This window comes from Oryctolagus cuniculus, chromosome 16, assembly GCF_964237555.1.
Source record: "Oryctolagus cuniculus chromosome 16, mOryCun1.1, whole genome shotgun sequence".
Classification (NCBI taxonomy): Eukaryota; Metazoa; Chordata; class Mammalia; order Lagomorpha; family Leporidae; genus Oryctolagus; species Oryctolagus cuniculus.
The window spans coordinates 16984668-17004365 of NC_091447.1; the positions used below are offsets into that span (position 1 = coordinate 16984668).

General features: G+C 43.4%; 2 protein-coding genes across 13 annotated transcripts in view; one reads left to right on the plus strand and one right to left on the minus strand.

The window, feature by feature from the left end:
• The window catches only part of LOC138845860 (uncharacterized), a 159251-nt gene that overhangs the window by 56125 nt on the left and 83428 nt on the right, over nucleotides 1-19698 (plus strand). For 7 of the 12 annotated variants that reach the window (XR_011383085.1, XR_011383083.1, XR_011383086.1 and 4 more), the window contains one exon: nucleotides 18421-18550. The exons of 4 other annotated variants lie outside the window; for them this stretch is intronic. The gene's annotated coding sequence lies outside the window, so the exon portion shown is untranslated. Of the gene's footprint in view, nucleotides 1-2756; nucleotides 4004-18420; nucleotides 18551-19698 lie in introns of those variants that run through there. One more of the 12 variants, XR_011383080.1, reaches the window with a different exon arrangement.
• Nucleotides 8055-11473, minus strand: NPVF (neuropeptide VF precursor). Its single transcript, XM_002713827.4, has 3 exons — nucleotides 11205-11473; nucleotides 9537-9928; nucleotides 8055-8131 (listed from the first exon to the last, which is right to left on the minus strand). Exons 1-3 carry the CDS (start codon nucleotides 11340-11342, stop codon nucleotides 8056-8058), a joined length of 606 nt encoding a protein of 201 aa, XP_002713873.3. The 5' UTR covers nucleotides 11343-11473; the 3' UTR covers nucleotide 8055.

Sequence of the window (19698 nt, forward strand, 5' to 3'; positions counted from 1 at the left end):
TGTAGTTAATTACCATTGGTGCATATTTTAAGAAAGAGAAAAAATGGTTTTATGTTTTATTAACCACAATGTCCCAGTGCCTGGAAATCTGGCAAGATATAAATAAAGTTCAAGATAATTTTTCTTCAGGATTAAACTAATATTTCCTTACTTCTTCAAAGGGAATATTAATTTGACACTAATATAGTTATAATTTAATTCTACTCCTAATTCTTATAGTAGTTTTCCTGTTTGGTTCTTTTCATACTTTAGTTTCTGTTTTTAGGAAGAGAATAATGGGTTATTACTTACAATTTGCTAAACAATATGTTACATTAATATTATGAGGAAAATGCCATGATATATCTTATAAGTCACTATTTTCTTTTAAAGATTTATTTTATTTGAAAGGCAGAAAGAGACAGAGACACACAGAGAGAGAGAGAGAAATGGAGAAAGGGATCTTTCATTGGCTGGTTCACTCCTCATATGACCACAAAGGCAGGGCCTGAGCCAGACCAGAACCAGGAGCCTGAACCTCCATCTGGGTCTCCCATGTGGGTGACAGGGGCCCAAGTAACTGGACCATCTTCTGCTGCCTTCCCAGGTGCATTAGCAAGGAGCTGGATTGGAAGCAGAGCAGCTGGGTCTTGAACTGGTGTGCCAGTATGGGGTGCTGGCATCACAGGAGGTGGCTTAATCCACTGCAGCACAACCCCACGCTATTTTTTTAGTTATCCTTGGACATCTATTTGACTAATTACTCTTAGTGTGCATTCTAAGATGTTACATTTTGCTGATTGTAATATAAAGAGACCAGGGAAACCCATGAAAAGCACAGTAAAGATAGGCAATTGGGAAGAATGTTGTGGAGCAGTGACATTGGAAGGAAGGTGCTATAGAATAGAGTAGGAATGGGTGTTGACCATCCTCCATGTTCCAGGAAAACTCCACTGTCATTTCCATTACTGCTGTGAAATCTTGTCTCCCCATATCTGACTGCTCCCAGACACCTTGGCTGTCCCAGGTATTTCCAAAAAGCACTAAGTTTGCCCCAGGTGAATGCGGCATGCTGTGAGCTGGTGAGATGGCCTAGTGCAAGGGGAAAAAGGATTAGCAACAATTATCCTGTTTCAAAGAGGCTCAAAGGGAAAGAAGATGACATTCCTAAACAATATGAGTCTGTAAGAATCAGAGTATCTCTAAACCCCATCAGAGTTATTGTTCTCATAGGATTTTTTTTTTTTGGTGGCAACAAATCATGCTGAAGTTTTGAGTGTGGTTATGTAGCTATTAATAGTGTGGTATATGCCGGCGCCGCGGCTCAACAGGCTAATCCTCCTCCTGTGGCACCAGCACACCGGGTTCTAGTCCCGGTCGGGGCGCCAGATTCTGTCCCGGTTGCCCTTCTTCCAGGCCAGCTCTCTGCTGTGGCCAGGGAGTGCAGTGGAGGATGGCCCAAGTGCTTGGGCCCTGCACCCCATGGGAGACCAGGAGAAGCACCTGGCTCCTGCCATCGGATCAGCGCGCTGTGCTGGCCGCAGCACACCAGCCGCAGCGGCCATTGGAGGGTGAACCAATGGCAAAGGAAGACCTTTCTCTCTGTCTCTCTCTCTCTCACTATCCACTCTGCCTGTCCAAAAAAAAAAAAAAAAAAAAAAAAAAAAAAAATAGTGTGGTATAACTGGTGAGCAGTGCTAGGGTATATAAGAAGGCGAGTGAAATGTGCTTAATACCACTGAGTTATACACTTAAAGATGCGCCGTGGCTCACTTGATTAATCCTCCGCCTGTGGCGCTGGCATCCCATATGGGCACCAGGTTCTAGTCCCAGTTTTTCCTCTTCCAGTCCAGCTCTCTGCTGTGGCCCGGGGGTGGGGGAGCAGTGGAGAATGGCCCAAGTGCTTGGGCCCCTGCACCCACATGGGAGACCAGGAAGAATCACCTGGCTTTTGGCTTTGGATTGGCGCAGTGTGCCGGCCGCAGCACACCAGCCATTTGGGGGGTGAACCAACGGAAAAAGGAAGACCTTTCTTTCTGTTTCTCTCTCTCCCTCTCTCACTCTGCCTGTCAAAAAAAAAAAAAAAAAAAAAAAAAAAAAAAAAAAAAAGGGAAGAGGAAGCTGGAAACAGGAACGGAGCCAGGACTTGAACCCAGGCACTCTGATATGGTATGTGGGTGTCTGAACCACTGCACCAAATGCCTGCCTCCTCCCCATTTTTAATACTTTTAACAACAGTGAATAAAACAGGTAACATCTAATAAACATTTCAGGAGCTCAGAGCCACTTCCTAAATACTAAGTTCAGGAATGAATACTCACCTGATAATGTTTTACTAATTCAAGCCTGACTCCAAGAAGCAAGGTGATTATATTCCACCAAGCACCCATCTGAGAGGAGTAAGAAAAGGAAAGGTCACTGCTATCCCTGCCCGTGGCCCAGGACGTCTTACTTCTGATTTATTTTAATTCCTTTACTGCTTTGTTCCACATCCTGAGATCTGTAACAGACTGCAGATTCTTCTGGAGTGCAGGATTCAGTGTCCAGGCAGAAGTTTACCACCACCACCACTCCCTTTCCCTTCATACACCTGCATATCCCAGGGACTCCCAGGGCCGGCACGGTTCTGTCCCTGAAGCAGACATGGACAGGTGCATTTCATCGTCAGCAGTGGCATTTGTCTGCCATACAGGGAGAAAATCCCAAGTTAATCCTGAAGAATTAAGTTTTGGTCCTGCTTGTGTCCTGTGATGTATCTACGCCTTACAGGCACCTCTAAATGGAAATTAAGGAACAACTAGAATCAAGCTCTCCAAGAATCTTTCATTTTCTTTTCCACTCTCACTTCCCATTTCCTTTACTTCCTCCTTTCCCTCCTTCCTTCCCAGCCTTCTTTCTGTCACTCCTTCCTAATAAAATCTCTAAACAGTGTTTTAAAATATGGAGGATTTAGGGGCTGGCATTGTGGCACCGTAGGTTAAACCACTAGCTGTCCACTTCCGATTCAGCTCCCTGCTTATGTGTCTGGGAAAGCAGCAGAATATGACCCAAGTGCTTGGCCCCCTGCCACCCATGTGGGAGACCTGGATGGAGTTCTTGGCTCCTGGCTTTAGTCTGGCCCAGCCCTGGCAGAAGATAGCTCTCTCTGTCTTTGTCTCTTTTGTTAGTCTGTCTTTCAAATAAATAAATAAATCTTAAGAAGAAAAAACATGGAAGATTTATTCCTGGGCTGCAGTGCACTCTTTTTGTTATTTTTGTTATATTTGTCTTGTTTCCTGACTGTTTAATATGTCCAGAGGGCACGTGGCTGTGTTGTGGTGGGCGGGGCAGTAGATGGAGGTGGAGGAGAAAAACCTTTGAATGTCAGCCCTGCTGAACCCACTTCCTAGCTTCTGTTCCTTCAGACCTGAACTCAGTTCTCAAGTATGAAAATGGGGGCCGGCGCCGTGGCTCACTTGGTTTATCCTCCGCCTGTGGCGCCGGCATCCCATATGGGCGCCGGGTTCTAGTCCCGGTTGCTCCTCTTCCAGTCCAGCTCTCTGCTGTGGCCTGGGAGGGCAGTGGAGGATGGTCCAAGTGCTTGGGCCCCTGCACCCACATGGGAGACCAGGAGGAGGCACCTGGCTTCTAGCTTCGGATCAGGGCAGTGTCAGCCATGGTGGCCATTTGGGGAGTGAACCAACGGAAGGAAGACCTTTCTCTGTCTTTCTCTCTCTCTCATTGTCTATAACTCTAACTGTAAAAAAAAAAGTATGAAAATGAGTGTGGCAGAAGTAGTTGAAAGTGTTGAATGTTAAACAGGAGAAATTGTTGTCATAACAATAGGTCCTATTATGATGCAGCTGAGGAGGGAACTCAGAGAGGATTCGGGCAGTCAGTGCTTCCTAACTAGGGATGGTCCTAGCCCTACAGTACATTTGCCAATGTCTGAAGACATTTTGGGTTGTCACAGCTGGGGAGTGGTCCCCCTAGCACTTGGTGGGTGGAGGCTGTGAATGCTGCGGAAAATCCTCCTATGCACCAGGTACCGGCTCCTCCCCAGCAAAGAATGATCCAGCCCAGATGTCCATAGTGCCACTGTAACTCAGGTCTAGCAAAGGAGAATAATTCAAATATATAATTTATATAATAGGGAAGTGATTTTGTAGTGGCTGGGCAGCCTATCTGGTGGTTCACCTGGTCTCCACAGTGTGTTTTTCATAGTAGTAGTGGTTGGAGCAGTGTGCCTAAGAGAGGCTCATTTGCAGGTTGGGGCAGCTAATTACACAAAAGAGAAAATAGTGGCTGGATGGTGCTCTTTCAAGGGGCTCTTTTGCAAAAGCCCCCTTCCTTTTTGCCTGGAAAGGGATGTGATGATCTGGAAGGGGCCTTGGGCTCAAGTTGGTGGTGCAGAGGGAAGGCCGGAGACTGGGTCCCTGGTGCCTGGGGAATTTGCACACCTGTTCAGAACTGTCCTTCCAGGTATTTTTAAGGGAGGTTAAAAAAAGTCTCAATGAAAACTATTATCTGGAGTTTCTGTTATATATGCAGTTACATCCAAATTTGACCTGTGTCTTAGAGAATTTTGGTTGGTAGAAAAGAGGCCTTTGGGCTGAAGGAATTAGCATAAGCAGAGGCATAGATATATGAAATCTGTGTTTTCTGAAGTTGGATGTGATTTGGTATTTGCATTAAATAGTATGATGACTTCCAAAGGAAGAGGTGATATAATACTCCCAAGAAGATCTTTAGGGAAAAAAGCAAGAACAAATATGCAAAAGGCCATTACGCTCCCCTTTGTTGCCTATTTCATTTTGTTGCTCATGGTTACATGAACACTGACCTTTTATTTTCTTTCTTTCTTCTTCTTCTTTTTTTTAAGATTTATTTATTTATTTGAAAGGCAGAGTTTCAGAGAGGAAGAGGGAGAGAGAGAGAGAGAGAGAGGTCTTTCATCCACTGTTCACTCCCCCAAAAAGGAGCCAGGAGCTTCTTCCGGGTCTCCCATGCAGGTGCAGGGGCCTGAGGGCTTGGGCCATCTTCTACTGGTTTCCGGGGCCATAGCAAAGAGCTGGATCAGAAGTGGAGCAGCCAGGACTAGAACTGGCATCCTTATGTGAAGCCGGCATGGCAGGCGGCGGCTTTACCTGCTACGACACAGTGCTGCCCCCGACCTTTCATTTTCCACCCTAAGAAAGTTGTCCCAGAGTCAGTACATTTTTCGGTCCTTTTTCTATTTCCCAAGGGTGGCTGTCACAGTGCGATGTATGAAATGTGGACCTAGGGTTGATGTGGACATTGTCTTCCATGCAGATGTTGCTGTAGAAGGTGGGCTGGATCCTTCTCTTCCCCCAAACCCTGCACTCTGCTCCTCTTCTAGGGCTGGCTGAAATATGGGTAAGAACCAAGCCAAATGGAATTTCCTGGGGGGCAGGGAAGTGCTGGAAGAGAGGAAGGGGTGGAGTGTGGAGTATTTGGGGGAATTTGCTTTGGGGAAGCACAATGGGCAGAAGAGCACAGTTAACTACCTTGCTTCTGCTTTGGGCTACCCTGAAAATCCAGTGTTTGGAGGAAATTCAGGCTCGATAATTTGAGTAATTTGGATCGTTTTAACATTATGATCTCATCACTTAAATGGCTGAACAGATAGACATATTCATCTGTAAATTGAATTAGATATTAACCAGGAACAGTTCTAGAAACAATCTTCAATTGTATTGATCCTCTAACTACATGGGGTCACAAAACCCTTTGAGAGTCTACCCTAGAACTCCTCCAAGAAAAATGCACTGAGACTTCCTGGTTTAGAGGAACATCACTTTAGCAGCTGTAGTTATTGCTCATGTGATGAGATGCATCTGTTTAGCAAAGGTCCTCAAAGGGAAGTTTTAACCAACCCCCCCCAGATCTGATCTGAGTAAAATTCCGAAGCCAGATCACCAATTGTAGACATTTTAAAGGATGTGGTTGGGAAGATTCTGCTGGTTCTTGGTTCCCTCACCCACTTGGAGGAGATAAAAGGGCAGGATTTGATCTGTGCAGAGACTTCTTTGGGGAGAGGTGTTACCCAGATTGACTGCCTCTACCCCGTCCAGGTTTTGAGGTCACTGTGTCTCTGACCCTTCATGAGAGAGGGGCTTCCACAGGATGAGGAACCATGTTCTGTGTGGTTGGGAGAAGCAAAGGCCAAAGCTAAAGAGGCCAGGGGCAGTAGGATAGGGGAGCCACATTGGGTTGGTGCCCAGCTGTGGAGGGCAAGGTGTAGTCTGCAGGGGAGGGGCATTTGCTGGATCTGTTTCAAGTCCTACTCAAGGGGACCCCTGGAAGAGAGCTGGGCATACAGATGGAGTAGATGCTTATGGCTCATGGCTGAGGCTCACAGCCAGCCTGGGAGTGGACGATGTCATAGGAAACCACAGAGTTACAGGAAGAGGGTGCCGCAATATGGGGTAGCGCCATCCTCTGGGTCCTAAGAGTGAGTCCATCCAGCATGTGGAGAAATGTCCTGTTTCCTGGGCTGTCACTCCAAATTCTCTTCCACTCTAGTGGAATCTAAAAAAAGCAGCCAGGGAGAGGGGAGGCAGATGAAGCAGGGACAGAGGGCAGAAGTCGATCACACTCCTGTCTTCTAACTCGGGCCTTGGCATAGGAAAAGTGGGAGAAGAATGAACTGATAGCTGAATGCAGGTTGAAATGTTGATGAGAATGCAATCAATCTGGTGTATTTTTGACTTAGGGAGGACAAAGATCTGACATTACCTATGAACAGCATTGAAGTTCATGGCATTTGGTCATGTTTCCACCAGGGAAGCCTGTCCCCACCTTGTCCCCAACCCTTAAATTTAAATTTTAAAAGTGTATTTGAGAGGGAGGAGGAGGGGGAGGGGAAGAGGGAGAGGGAGCTCCCATTTGCTTGTTCATGCTCCCAGTGATTCATAATGGCTAGGACTGGGCCAGTGAGGAAACCAGGAGCCAGAAATTCAATCCCCCCTCCCTCCCCTGTTCACTCCAATACCCTGGAGAAGATAGGAGGGGAGACTAATTTTCCATCTGCCATTTTCTTCCCACCACCCTGCCCCTAGGGTGAGAAGGGGAGGGGGGAGAGGAAGAGTGGCTCTTGTTCCTTTCCAAGTTCAGGTCCTTCCAGTCCCTACCCTACCAGAGATGGGAGAGGGGACACTGAACCTTGGTTATGAGGTTGGCGTCTTCAGCTGGACTTGATGGAGTTTTTTAATATCAAGAGGTGGCCAGGTAAGTTGTGGAATCTGTCCGAGGTATCATTAGGGGATCTCTGCCCAGTGGGGGAAGGTGCGATGGGAGAAAAATAAAACTATTTCCTGTGCTTACCCTGAGACATGAACCATTTATGTCTGATAAAGGACTTCATACTCTAAAAGCTCAAGTTAGATCACCAGGCATTTGTGTTCTGGGGTCTTGAGTTTATACATTGTTAGTGGAAAAGTGGCCAGATTTCTTTTGCAAATCCAAAACTTGAAATGTTAAGTGAGGAGAAAAGAGATGCACCAAGGGCAAACTTCTGGACACAGGCAGAAGAGACACTAGAAAAAGGTTAACTAACTAATGGTTGCATTTTTCTTTTATCTCCCTAAAATCTAAGAGTTTCCCTTATCTTGTAATGTTATACAGAAAGATACCAAGTTTTAAATGATACTCTATCATAAATTCACTAACAGTAAAAACTAAGTACAAAAATGTTTCTAAGTGATTGATTATCTGTGTCCATTTATTTGTCAACCCATGTTATTCTGTTCATTTAATTTTCATCATATTGGATGAAATAGTAATACTCTATTAGTTTTTTTTTAGTAAGTATAACTGTGCCCATGATTTTTACATAAGTGTCCCTCTATTACCAGAGACTTTTTAAGTATTTGCAATGTTCTTTTTATTCAGACAAAAGCGATTTCAATTATACATTACAAATGTTCTCTAAGTCGTTTTTAATAACTCTCAAGATACTAGCTGCAATGACAAGAGAAAATTGCTCTCAGTGATACATAGTGCATCAGATGGGAGCTGCCGTCTTCCTTGTTGCTGTCACTGTAGAGCTGTTTGTAGGTTACAGGCCACCTTTTTTTAGGGACAGGTTCCAGATTTTTCTGATTTTTCTTGCTGCAGCTCAGCATTGTCTGTTTTCTTGAATTCCAGTCCCCTAAAATGTAAGAAGCAAAATGTTCTCATGCATCCGAACAGTAGTCAGCAAAAGCATGTAAAACACAACCCACACTCCTAAATGCTTAATTACACGTCAGGTGAGTGGTGTTGCACGTGCTGTGAGTGAGATGGGGGTGGGATGCTAATTTTTGGATGGGCATTCAGGCTTGAGAACTTACTGCTGAATCTGCGATCTCCCTCTCCTAACATCCAGTGAGCAGACAGTCCTGCTCTGTATGATATCAGAGGACCTCAGCAGGCATGTCAGGGGTTTTCGCTCGATGAATGACACCCAGCGTCCTTGTCCCAGCAGCGGCGTCTGCCTTCTGTGCCTACTGTACCTTCTGGCCTCCTCTCCTCTCCTCTACACATACTGTGTACCCTTGCAAACTGAACCCTGGTTGTTCCTGGCTCATCTTGCTTTCGTGCCTTTGCCGAAAGTCCTGCCTTTGCCTGAAAATGACCTCTCTCCTCCTGCCAGCCTCTGAACATCCAAAGTAGAGCTGCCTTTCAACATGCAGTGGTGGCGCACCCCAGATTGTCACACACAGACCCCCGGGAGGGCTGTCTGGTGCCTCTCTCAGGTCATTTCACTCATTCTGGCCACTAGTGAAGGCAGACACATTTCTGGACACGGAGGGTTTGGCAGTGGACAAAAATGATGAGATTTTATGGAAATGAAGCTCTAGTGGAGGAGATAGACCTATGAGTACAATCTGTCAGGTGGGGATAAAGTACCATGGGAAGAATTAAACAGGAGTATTCTCAGAGGGCCTCTCTCATGAGCTGATGGAGCTACTACCATTCCTTCTGCATCGTAGCCTACCTTATATCACTACACACACACACACACACACACACTCTATTAGAAAGTTACATTGATTTTAAAATCTCTTTAGTCATCTGCACTCTGATTTGTACATGGTAGACAATATTTGTTCATGAATACCAAGGATTATTCTAAATGGATTGATTTACAAACAGAAAAACAACTGTGATGAAAAGCTGGGGAGGACAAGTGTCTGTGTTTGAGACCCGAGTTATTGGGATGGTGTTCTTTTTCCCTGAGGACAGAGCTCTCATCTGGGACTCTTGAGAGAGGTCCAGTGTCAGACCAGATGTCTGAGGCTTAAATTCCCCATCCTGTCAGTCATGGGCCTAGTGTGTGGCTGTAGGGTTATAGGATTGATGCCCAGATGTGGCTTAGGGAAAGCCATCCCACTTTATAGCCATGTTCATTAAACCTGCACTCCTGTGGTTCTAAATTTACAGGTATTTATTTCCCTGTGTCTTCGTCTTTCTCCTTCTAAGAAATTTACTTGGAAAAGATGCAGTCCATTGTCCAGTTTCTGGACCAGCTCTCTATAATGGCCCTTGCGCTCTGCCTGTGTTCAGATATTTACCTGGGGTGTTTGGGGTCAGGATTCTGAGTTCCTTGGTGCTGGCAGGCCATGGAGTGCAGCAACTCATTGGCAGATGGTGACAGCAGGTCACTCAGTGTCTTGGTGACACTTTTGGCTGTTGTCGTTCTCCCAAACCTCTGGGGCAGGTTAGGAATGCGTCTCAAGATGCTCGCCTCCATATTTCTCCCGAATCTCAGAGGCAGGTTGGCCACTGGCTGAGGGCTTCTTTCTTCTTCCGTGGTCCTCCCGAATCTCAAAGGCAAGGTGGCTGCCGCATGTGGCATTTTGTTGACTGTAGGGCTACTCATCTTATTGCCATCTTTTGGTCCCCAATCTTTTAATTCTTCAAAATGGAGACTTCTTTCCTTTTCCTCTTCTGGATGTCCTCTAAACTATAATTAGGATTGACCATTAAAATAATTTATTCTTGAGATAAGCAATAGATTTAAACCCCAAATGAACTTGAATCCAGAATTTAATCTTGCAGAATTGTTAGAGCTATAAACAAAGTTTGTATTCTTAAGTGCAGAATTTTTTAATAAATAATTTGTATTAAGCTTCTTAAAGCAATCTAGTTTCTCTGTCCCTAGACTATTGTAAGACAACTATGAAATATTAATAAAATATATATAGTGAACAGAGCAATATGTTCAAGCAGCAGGAATATAATGAAGTATTGAAATGAAGCAAAAAGTTTGTTTTACTACAATTATTTTCCTTCAGTTATTTGATTCATGTTGTAAAATATTTTACATATTTTTATATTTTGATTTTAAAGGAAGTACCCACTCCCTTTCCAGGTCTCTTGTTGCACCCCCATTTATAGACCAAAATGCACATGGAGTGTGGTACCTGGAAACAGGTGCCAGCCAGGTGTAGGGTGCACTTGGAGGAGTCCCCATTGAATTTCTTTTTTACCTTTTCATGCTCTAAAAGCATTTCTCAAGAAACCAATTGTATTTTTATTAAAGCATAAATTACATTTTTAGTAAAGAACCAATTGGTTTTTGAGTTACTATACCACAAATCTATCAACTTTATAGGGCTCATGGAAAATATGAGCAGTGAATATTTAATTAGATTTAGTTTTATCATGAAAGTTTATAGGAAGATTTTTAAATGATTGCTCTTCTATTGTAACTTGAATAAAATGAGTAATGCATACTAATTTCAGCCAGTTTGGAAAATACATACAAACATGAAGAAGAAAATAAAACTAACTTAAAATTCTTCCCTTTAACGCTAAACATTTTAGTTAGATGTTGAATTTACCGCAAACTTACCAGCTTGGAATTGCTAACTAGAAGTTGTGAAGATATTTTTTGTTTGTAGTTTGTAGACGACGGAAATGACCAGCTGAGTATATCTGGATCTTAGTTCTATAACTAAGAATGTGCAGTTCCGAGTAAACTGAAGATTATTAATGCACGTTATGCTTGCTAAGCATCATCGTCTAAGGGTCAGAGCCTCTACTTACACTATCGTTGGAGAGGCCAAGCTATCTGCTTTTGTGCTAACTAATGCAAATTGCATCAATACACTGTTGTAGGAAGGCTGAAGTTCACAAAAAAAGCACAAAGAAACATACTTCTCACTTTTTACAAAGTCATTAAACTGAGGACAAATATATTTAATGCTGGGCATGTTAGATAGATTTAAAAAACTTACCTTACAATATCTGCTGTAATTTTCTCTGCTGTGAAGATTGGACATCATTAATTCATCTGTACAAAAGATATTTGAGGTCCACAAACTTGAAGTGGCTAAAGTCAATAAAATGAATCGTTTTGGTGAAATAATTTCCATTTTGTCCAATTTGAAAATTAAGTTTATATGTGTAGCCCAGTGTCTACAAGAAGGAAAGTTGTGTTTTTATACTGTCAAAAAACAAAGCAATGTTTCCTTTAACAGTGAAATCAATTGTGCAGGTTTTAAGTATGACTATTAATTAGAGTGTGTAACTAAAATATGCGTGTAAGGAATGCAAGGTATTCATTCTGGAAAGGCAGAAGTGTTTTTGCTTGCAAATTAATTCACGATGAAAATAATTTTTCCTCATTATGAAAGCGTTTCTAATTAGGGAAGTTTGGGGTGACAGTAATTAAGATTCCAAACAGAGGGCCTCATTTCTTTGAGCTTCAACAAATGTTATTTTGTTTTTGGTGTTTGCGTCAGTTTTTAAGGGAAGTGAGAAAAAGTATTTGATTCATGCTAACTAATTTTTTTTAATTCACACAAAAGAGTTAGGCATAGTATTTTCAAAATGTCAAAGAAAATTAGGAACAAGAAGAGTGTTATACATCATGTAATACCCCAATAAAATGCCACACGTTAATTTTTTTTATTTTGGTAAAATGCAGCGTGGTTATTAGAAAACTTCAGGAGGGGCCGGCACTGTGGTGTAGCGGGAAAAGCTGCTATCTGCAGTGCTGGCATCCCATATGGGTGCTGGTTCAAGACCTGGCTGCTCCACTTCCGATCCAGCTCTCTGCTATGGTCTGGGAAAGCAGTAGAAGATGGCGCAAGTGCTTGGGTCCCTGCACCCATGTGGGAGACCCGGAAGAAGCTGTGGCTTCTGGTTTCAGATCAGCCCAGCTCTGACCATTGTGGCCATTTAGGGAGTAGACCAGTAGATAGAAGAATCTCTCTCTCTCTCTCTCTCTCTCTGCCTCTGCCTCTCTGTAACTCTGCCTTTAAAATAAATAAATAAAAATTTTTTAAAGAAAGCTTCAGGAGTGAATGTCAGTTGTAATATGAAGGATAGGCAGAAAAATGAATATTCCACAGGCACGTAGACCAACTGGCCCTCTGTGGAGAGGCTGGAACCGGTCAAGGTCTTTTGCATTTGAGTCATTTGGCAAAACTGCATTAAATCACCAGGCTTCCTATCTTTTCCTCCGTGTCCTTAAGTACACTAGCGGAGGCTTGGTAGCACACACACTTGCACATTGTGTTGCTTCCAGGGCCGACATTATTTAGATAATCTTGCGTTGCCACAAGCATACTGACATCATGGCATTAAACAAGAAGTTACAGAAATAAATACATATATACCGAAATGCCAAATTGAGTCTCTTTTGAAGTAGATAAATGGTATGAGGGTACCTGAAAAAATCTGTGGAAAATGCAATTAGGTGGTAAATTCATTTTGCTGCAAAGATTTGAAAATTCATCTCTAGTTTGATTTTTTTTTAAAGATTTTATTTATTTATTTGAGAAGTGGAGTTACAGAGAGAGGGAGTGACAGAGAGAAAGGTCTTCCATCTACTGGTTCACTCCCCAAATGGCTGCAAACAGTTGGAACTGGGCTGATCCGAAGCCAGGAACCAGGAGCTTCTTCTGAGAATCCCAGGATGCAAGGGTCCAAGCACTTGGGCCATCTTCTGCTGCTTTCCTAGACTGTAGCAGAGAGCTGGATCAGCAGAGGAGCAGCCAGGACTAACACTGGTGCCCATACTGGATGTTGGCACTGCAGGCAGAGGTTCAGCCCGCTATGCCACAGCACTGTCCCCCGCCGCCCAGGGTTTTTTTTTTTTTTTATAATTGGCATTTTCCATGAACCTTTTGTTCTCCCCTTGTATTCTTAAATACCTGTCTTTTCACTAGATTGTCCAGGTTCCAGAAACACCATGGCTGGTTCCCTTCAATCTCAAGAGTAAGAGATCTTTACTTGGATTTCCCGAACTCCAGCTCCAAATAAACAAGCACTTGGAGTGACTTTTTAGAAAGCAAATCAGAAAATGGTACTTTTGTGTCATGAATTGTGCCACCTCCAGCCTTTCTCACCAATTTACTATGTGTATAATAGCAGGTACTTGAAAAAGTTCATGGAAAATGGAATAAAGAAAGTTTCTTCTGGTGCAAAACATTTTTTAAATCCATGTACAATTTTCTCATAGTATGCATTTTCCATGAACTTATATGGAGACCTCTCATATGCATGGATTTCAATAAAATATTTTGCATAAAAATAAAGGTTTTCAAGTTCATTTCTCACAAGCTTTTTGAAGAACACTTATTTTTGTTGTTGGTTTTAAGTTTCCCAACTTCTACATGAAGGAGATTTTTTAAAAAAATTATTTATTTATTTGAAAGACAGAGAGATGAGGGAATGGAAAACACACACACACACACACACACAGAGAGAGAGAGAGAGAGAGAGAGATCTCCCATTTGCATCTCTCATTTCCCAAATGCTCACAATAGCCTAGGCTGGGCCAGGCCGAGCTAGGAGCCAGGAACTCTATCTGGGTCTCCCACATGGGTGGCAGGGACCCAAGTGCTTGAGCCATCACTGGCTGCTCCCCTAGGGTGAACATTAGCAGGAAGCTGGATCAGAAGCAGTATAGCATGGACTTGAACTAGGTGCTCTGATACGGATGTGGACATCCCAAGTGGTGTCTTAACCACTGTGCCAAATGCCAGCCCTTTGAAGTACCCTGATGTGGCAAGGCAGAAGTGAAATCCCCAGAAGGAGCCAGAAAGTTGAAAAACAACTGTGTGCCAAGTCTGGTGGTGCCTTCACATCACATGGGGACTCTGCTGAGGCCTTTGACATCACTGGCTTTATATGTCCTGATTTGTGGTAGCCAAGAATCCCCACAGTGGGAGGCAATGAATTCAATTCATTGTCCAGTGTTAATTTTGTAATGCTGTTATTGGATTATTTGGGTTTAATTTCCCAAAGGATTGAATACAATTCTCTTCCAAATTGTTACTTTGCAAACTGCTGATGGCACTTCCTTTGTTTTGTGGTCAGTAGATCCAAACTTTTGAGAAATGGGGGCAAGGGGCAAGTTTTATTGGCCAAGTTCACACCCCAGAAAAAGCAGAAGGCGTCAGCCTGGGACTCTTTCAAAATATGTTTTGTGTCAAGTTGTCATTTTCAAATAAAATGAGACTTCAACAGTTCACCAGTTTTCAGCAGGGCTATTTGGGGTGTTGGCTCATAAGAGTTCTGATTCTGGTTGGCATCTCGAGTAGCTGATGTGACTAATTGCTGCCCTGCCTCTGCCAGTTAGGTTTCCAAGTTTAAAGTGCAGTTAGAGATATCTTATTAACACAGGGCTTGACCTTTCTCAACTATGTCTTGATTTAGTTTTGAAAACATTAGCAGATACAGAACAACAGTACCTGACACACATAGTATGAAATCACCCTAAACCTTTTGATGAAATGCATCACAACTTAGCCATATACTGATTGGCTACTAGGGCTTCTTGATGAGATATATGAGCATACAAAAAACTAAGAAAAAGATCTGTCTTCTTTACCTATGGCAGCTAAATACAGACTATATTTGTTAAGATTTTAGTGGCCTGCCGGCTAATCCTCCGCCTTGCGGCGCCAGCACACCGGGTTCTAGTCCCGGTTGGGGCGCCGGATTCTTTCCCGGTTGCCCCTCTTCCAGGCCAGCTCTCTGCTGTGGCCAGGGAAGGCAGTGGAGGATGGCCCAGGTGCTTGGGCCCTGCACCCCATGGGAGACCAGGAAAAGCACCTGGCTCCTGGCTCCTGCCATCGGATCAGCGTGGTGCGCCGGCCACAGTGCGCCGGCCGCGGCGGCCATTGGAGGGTGAACCAACGGCAAAGGAAGACCTTTCTCTCTGTCTCTCTCTCTCACTGTCCACTCTGCCTGTCAAAAAATAATAAAAAAAAAAAGATTTTAGTGGCCTTTGTACTCCTTACAGCTGAGCCTCTCTCTGCAGCTCAGACACCTCTTGAGCTTCATCTCACCCCCAGCAAATACTGTTTCCTATGAAATAGTGCAGTCTGAATGTCCCACAGGCATCTTAAGCTCTCTGTCCAAAATGCAGTTTGTCTTTTCAACATCTGTTTCTTCTCCTAGGTTTCTCATTTCAGTGAATACCACTGCATCAGTCAGGGTCCAATCAGAAAATGTAATTGTTAAAAGGTAATTGTTAAAAGGAATGATCAATGGAAATGATCAATTATAACATGAGATTTGCCCTAAAGGAGTAAGGAGTACACTATGGCTGGTAGAAGGAATCCAAGGAAAGTGTAAACTGGCTGCAATCTGGATGACTTTGGAGAAGGTGTGGATGGAAGGGGGCTTGGTTCCCCTGGGCCATAGCTTGTCCACGGTCAAAGCAGAAGGCACCTTCCTGGGTGCCAGTGGAAGGCTGGACAGGCAACTTCTGAGATTCCTGTGAGACCGCTGAGGACTTTGCATTGAAGCTCACCGGCAGTGAGCACCACTACAGAGAGGGGCGAATGGAAGTGCGCTTGACCCGGAGGAGGAGAGGCCCCTCCAGGGCCTTCTAATGACAAAGCTTAAAATCGTGCCTGCTGCAAAGGAGACATGCTTACCCATCTCCACTATCTCAAAGCATGGGCTGAAGTGGGGTTTTGGAGCTGAGAGTCAATGAATCGATAACTGGCATGGTTACTATCACCCATCCACTTATCCAAGCAGAAGTTCTTCATGAGATCCATGACTGTTTCCTTCCCTTGTCTCCTGCAGCCTGTTCTGTAGCTGATGGACAATTTGGTTGTTTCTAGTTTTGGGCTGTCACACTCACCAATAGCTGGGAACTGTCCTTAGTACTTTGTGAATTAACTCATTGATCTCTCGTACACATCCAATAAGCAGGTATGCTTTTGTTCCTACTCTACAGAAAGGGAAACTAGGGTCCAGAAAGGGAGACTGAATCACTGTAGCCATTTGTGGCAGAACCAAGATTTGAACAAAGGAAGTCTGAACAACTAGTGACTATGGTAGTATACCCGATCAAGTCTGATCTCTACTCCTAACACTTTTTTTAAAAAAAAAAAAGATTTATTTATTTATTTGTAAGGCAGAGTTACAGAGAGGCAGAGAGAGAGAGAGAGAGAGAGAGAGAAGTCCTTTATCCTTTATCCACTGGTTCATTCCCCAGATGGCTGCAATGGCTGGAGCTATGCCAATCTGAAGCCAGAAGCCTCTTTCAGGCCTCCCACTCGGGTGCAGGGACCCAAGGATTTGGGCCATCTTCTACTGCTTTCTCAGGCCACATCAGAAAGCTGGATTTGAAGTGGAGCAGGTAGGACTCGAACTGGCGCCCATATGGGATACCAGCACTGCAGGCGGAGGCTTCACCCACCATGCCATAGCGCTGGCCCCCTAACTAGCTCTTAAACCTGTTCACCTCTCTCGCCATTGCTGTTATTCAGTACTCCATTTTCTCTTGTACAGAGCCTTTTCTTGGCCTTTTCCAATTCTTTCTCCTCCGTGCAATCAGAAGAAGTTTTATAAAACACAATACATGTATGACCACCCTCTGATGCCTTTCCGTGATCTCCCATTCCTCAGAATCACTCAGAGAGCCCACCGTTCGTCACCTGTCTGCATTTCTCTGGCATCAATCCTCACCACTCTAATTACTGACAAACTTCTTTCTGTTCCTCTAAATGGATGAACTTTCTTTTGCCTCCAGGTCTCTGCCCATGATTTTCTGTGCAATGACTGCTTGTCTACTTGCATCTCTCTTTTTTAACACCTAGTCATTGTTTGAGCCTTAGTGGAGGTTTCACATGTTGTGAGATGCTCCCTCCCCCAAGCTCCAGTGCAAAGCTCCCTAGTCTCCACTAGGAATAGCTTTTGTCACTCTGGCTTGTTCTTGCCCCTCCCCTGCTCTCTATCCTGTGTGAGGCCAGGATCTTGCTTGGGCAGATCACAGTGACTTTCCATCATCTATCACGCAGATGCTCAGCAAGTTTTGTTTCTAAACAAATGGGTACATTTTTCATTAGTATTGGGAAAAGAAGTTACAACACAAGTCGTTGATTATTTTTCCTAGCTGTGACCATTGTCCAGAGTTTTCTTTTTACTGTCATTCACATATTGTTAGAGCTTAAGTTTGTAATTTACTCTGAAAGTGTCTTAACATTCTCTTTATGTTCTTTATTTTTATTTTTTACTTATTTTATTATTTTTTAAAAGATTTATTTGAAAGGCAGATTTACAAGGAGAGAGAGAGGGAGATTCAGAGAGAGAGAGAGAGAGGTTCTTCTGTCCGCTGGTTCACTCACCAAAAAGCTACAACCTGATCTGAAGCCAGGATTCAGGAGTTTCTTTTGGGTCTCCCACGTGGGTGCAGAGAATCAAGCATTTGGGCCAACCTTCACTGCCTTTCCAGGTCACCAGCAGGGAGCTGGATCAGAAGTGGAGCATTCGGGACTCAAACCGGCGCCCGTAAGGCATGCAGGCACCTCAGGCGGAGGCTTAACTCACTATGCAACAGTGCTGGCCCCTGGTTAAGGACTTTTTAAGGCTGTAGTTTCTCTGCAGTAAAATTATACTTGCAGTAAAATATTTAAAATGAGGTTGTTTTGGGGTCGTGGGCTGCAAGGTTCTATTTAGATCTTTCTGTAGAAGGAGCAGCTGATTCCACATGTTGATCTATGCTTCCCTGAGACCATGGTGCGGTCTACCAAAGAGGGAGGGAGTTTTGATATTTAGAGGACTTGGTTGTCTAGCCCTTCTCATAATACTCAAACTAGCCGTTTACTTCTAGGCTGCTTGCCTTTTTGCAGTCTATGTTTATTTCTTCTTTCCCATATAAGATTAACCCAATTGTTTTGTTATGCAGCATGATATATGGATATTAGTATCTTATTTTGCATTTCAGGTTTGCAAAGCATTTTGCAACCATTTGTTGACTCATTTCAACACTCTTTAAAGGTAGATGGTGGTATGACTCTATATTCATTCCAGCATAAAGTGTGGCAAAGAAAAAGAAAACATCATATGCAAATTATATAAAAGTATTATTTAAAAATGCATGTGACTGCTATTGTTTCAAAATTTGTGCCTTGCTTGTTATAATGAGCTTGTCCTGCTTCGATGGTAGGATTGTACTTATTTCTGCACTTTCTGCCATGACAGAATAGCGTGCCAGGCCCTCAGAAGGTACCCATGTGAACGGGAGACAAAGATTATTCCTCCATGCAGTAAAAGTCATCGAAATTCAATTCCAACAGAAGTAACTTAAAGAATCAATTTGTACAACACAAGAGTAAGCATTAAATATTTATAAAAATTAACTTGCGTGATTTATTCCAGAGCCTAACTGGCAAGGCCCTATATCTAAGGGAAGTGTTTTAGAGCACTAGATTGGGAGAAATTCACCATCACTCTTGGCTTTTCCCCACAGTATCGTGTGATAATGTTTTCTAGAACGTTTAAACCAATTGGGCAAGGTTGATTAGGAAGCAGCCTCTCCAGAGCACAGCTTTCCAACTTGAATTTTTATGTTTTTTAGTGTTTCATTTTATTGACATTTTTTCCCCTTGCAGGAAAAATGTGTGATTTTTACTGTCCTGGCAGCAGGTTTTTGTGCCTCTTGCCAAAAAGTCAAGAAAACTCAGAATTTTGTACATGAGAGACAAAGACCAGATGTTTAGTTAAAACAACACATAGCTTTTACACAGATATAGGTAATGGAAACCAACACCTTTACTGGGATCTTTTTCTTTTCCTTTTTTTGGCCAGTCTTGCTTTTGCTTTTGCTATTTTTAAAATAAGCAAGAAGCCATTTTGTCATTCCAATCTGAGCAGAACAGTTTATTTTTTTCACAAGGAAACTTTTTAGATTGAATCAAAACTAGTTTATCATCTTTTTACTTATTTGAGAGGGAAAGAGGGAAGAAGGGAGGAGGAGAAAGAAATAGAGATGGGGAAGAGAGAAGGAGAGAGAGAGAGAGAAAGAGAGAGAGAGAGAGAGAGAGAGGAAAGTGTTCCCATCTGCCAGTTCACTCCCCAAATGCCTGCAATGGCTAGGGCTGGGTCAGGTTGAAACCAGGAGCTGGAAACTCAATCCAGGTCCCCACATGGGTGGCAGGAACCCAATTACTTGAGATAATACCACCGCCTCCCACAGTCTGCTTTGGAGAAAAGCTGCTGTCAGGGGATGGAGCTATGAATTGAAACCAGGAACTTGGATGTGAAACATGTAAACTTTTTAAAAAAGATTTATATATTTATGTCAAAGAGTTATAGGGAGAGAGAGAGAGAATTCTTTCATCTGCTGGTTCACTCCCCAAATGGCTGCAACGGCCAGGGCTGGGCTGGACCGAGGCCTGAAGCCCAGAACTCCATTGGGATCTCCCATGTTGGGCAGGGGACCAAGTATTTGGGCCATCCCAGACATATTATCAGGTTGCT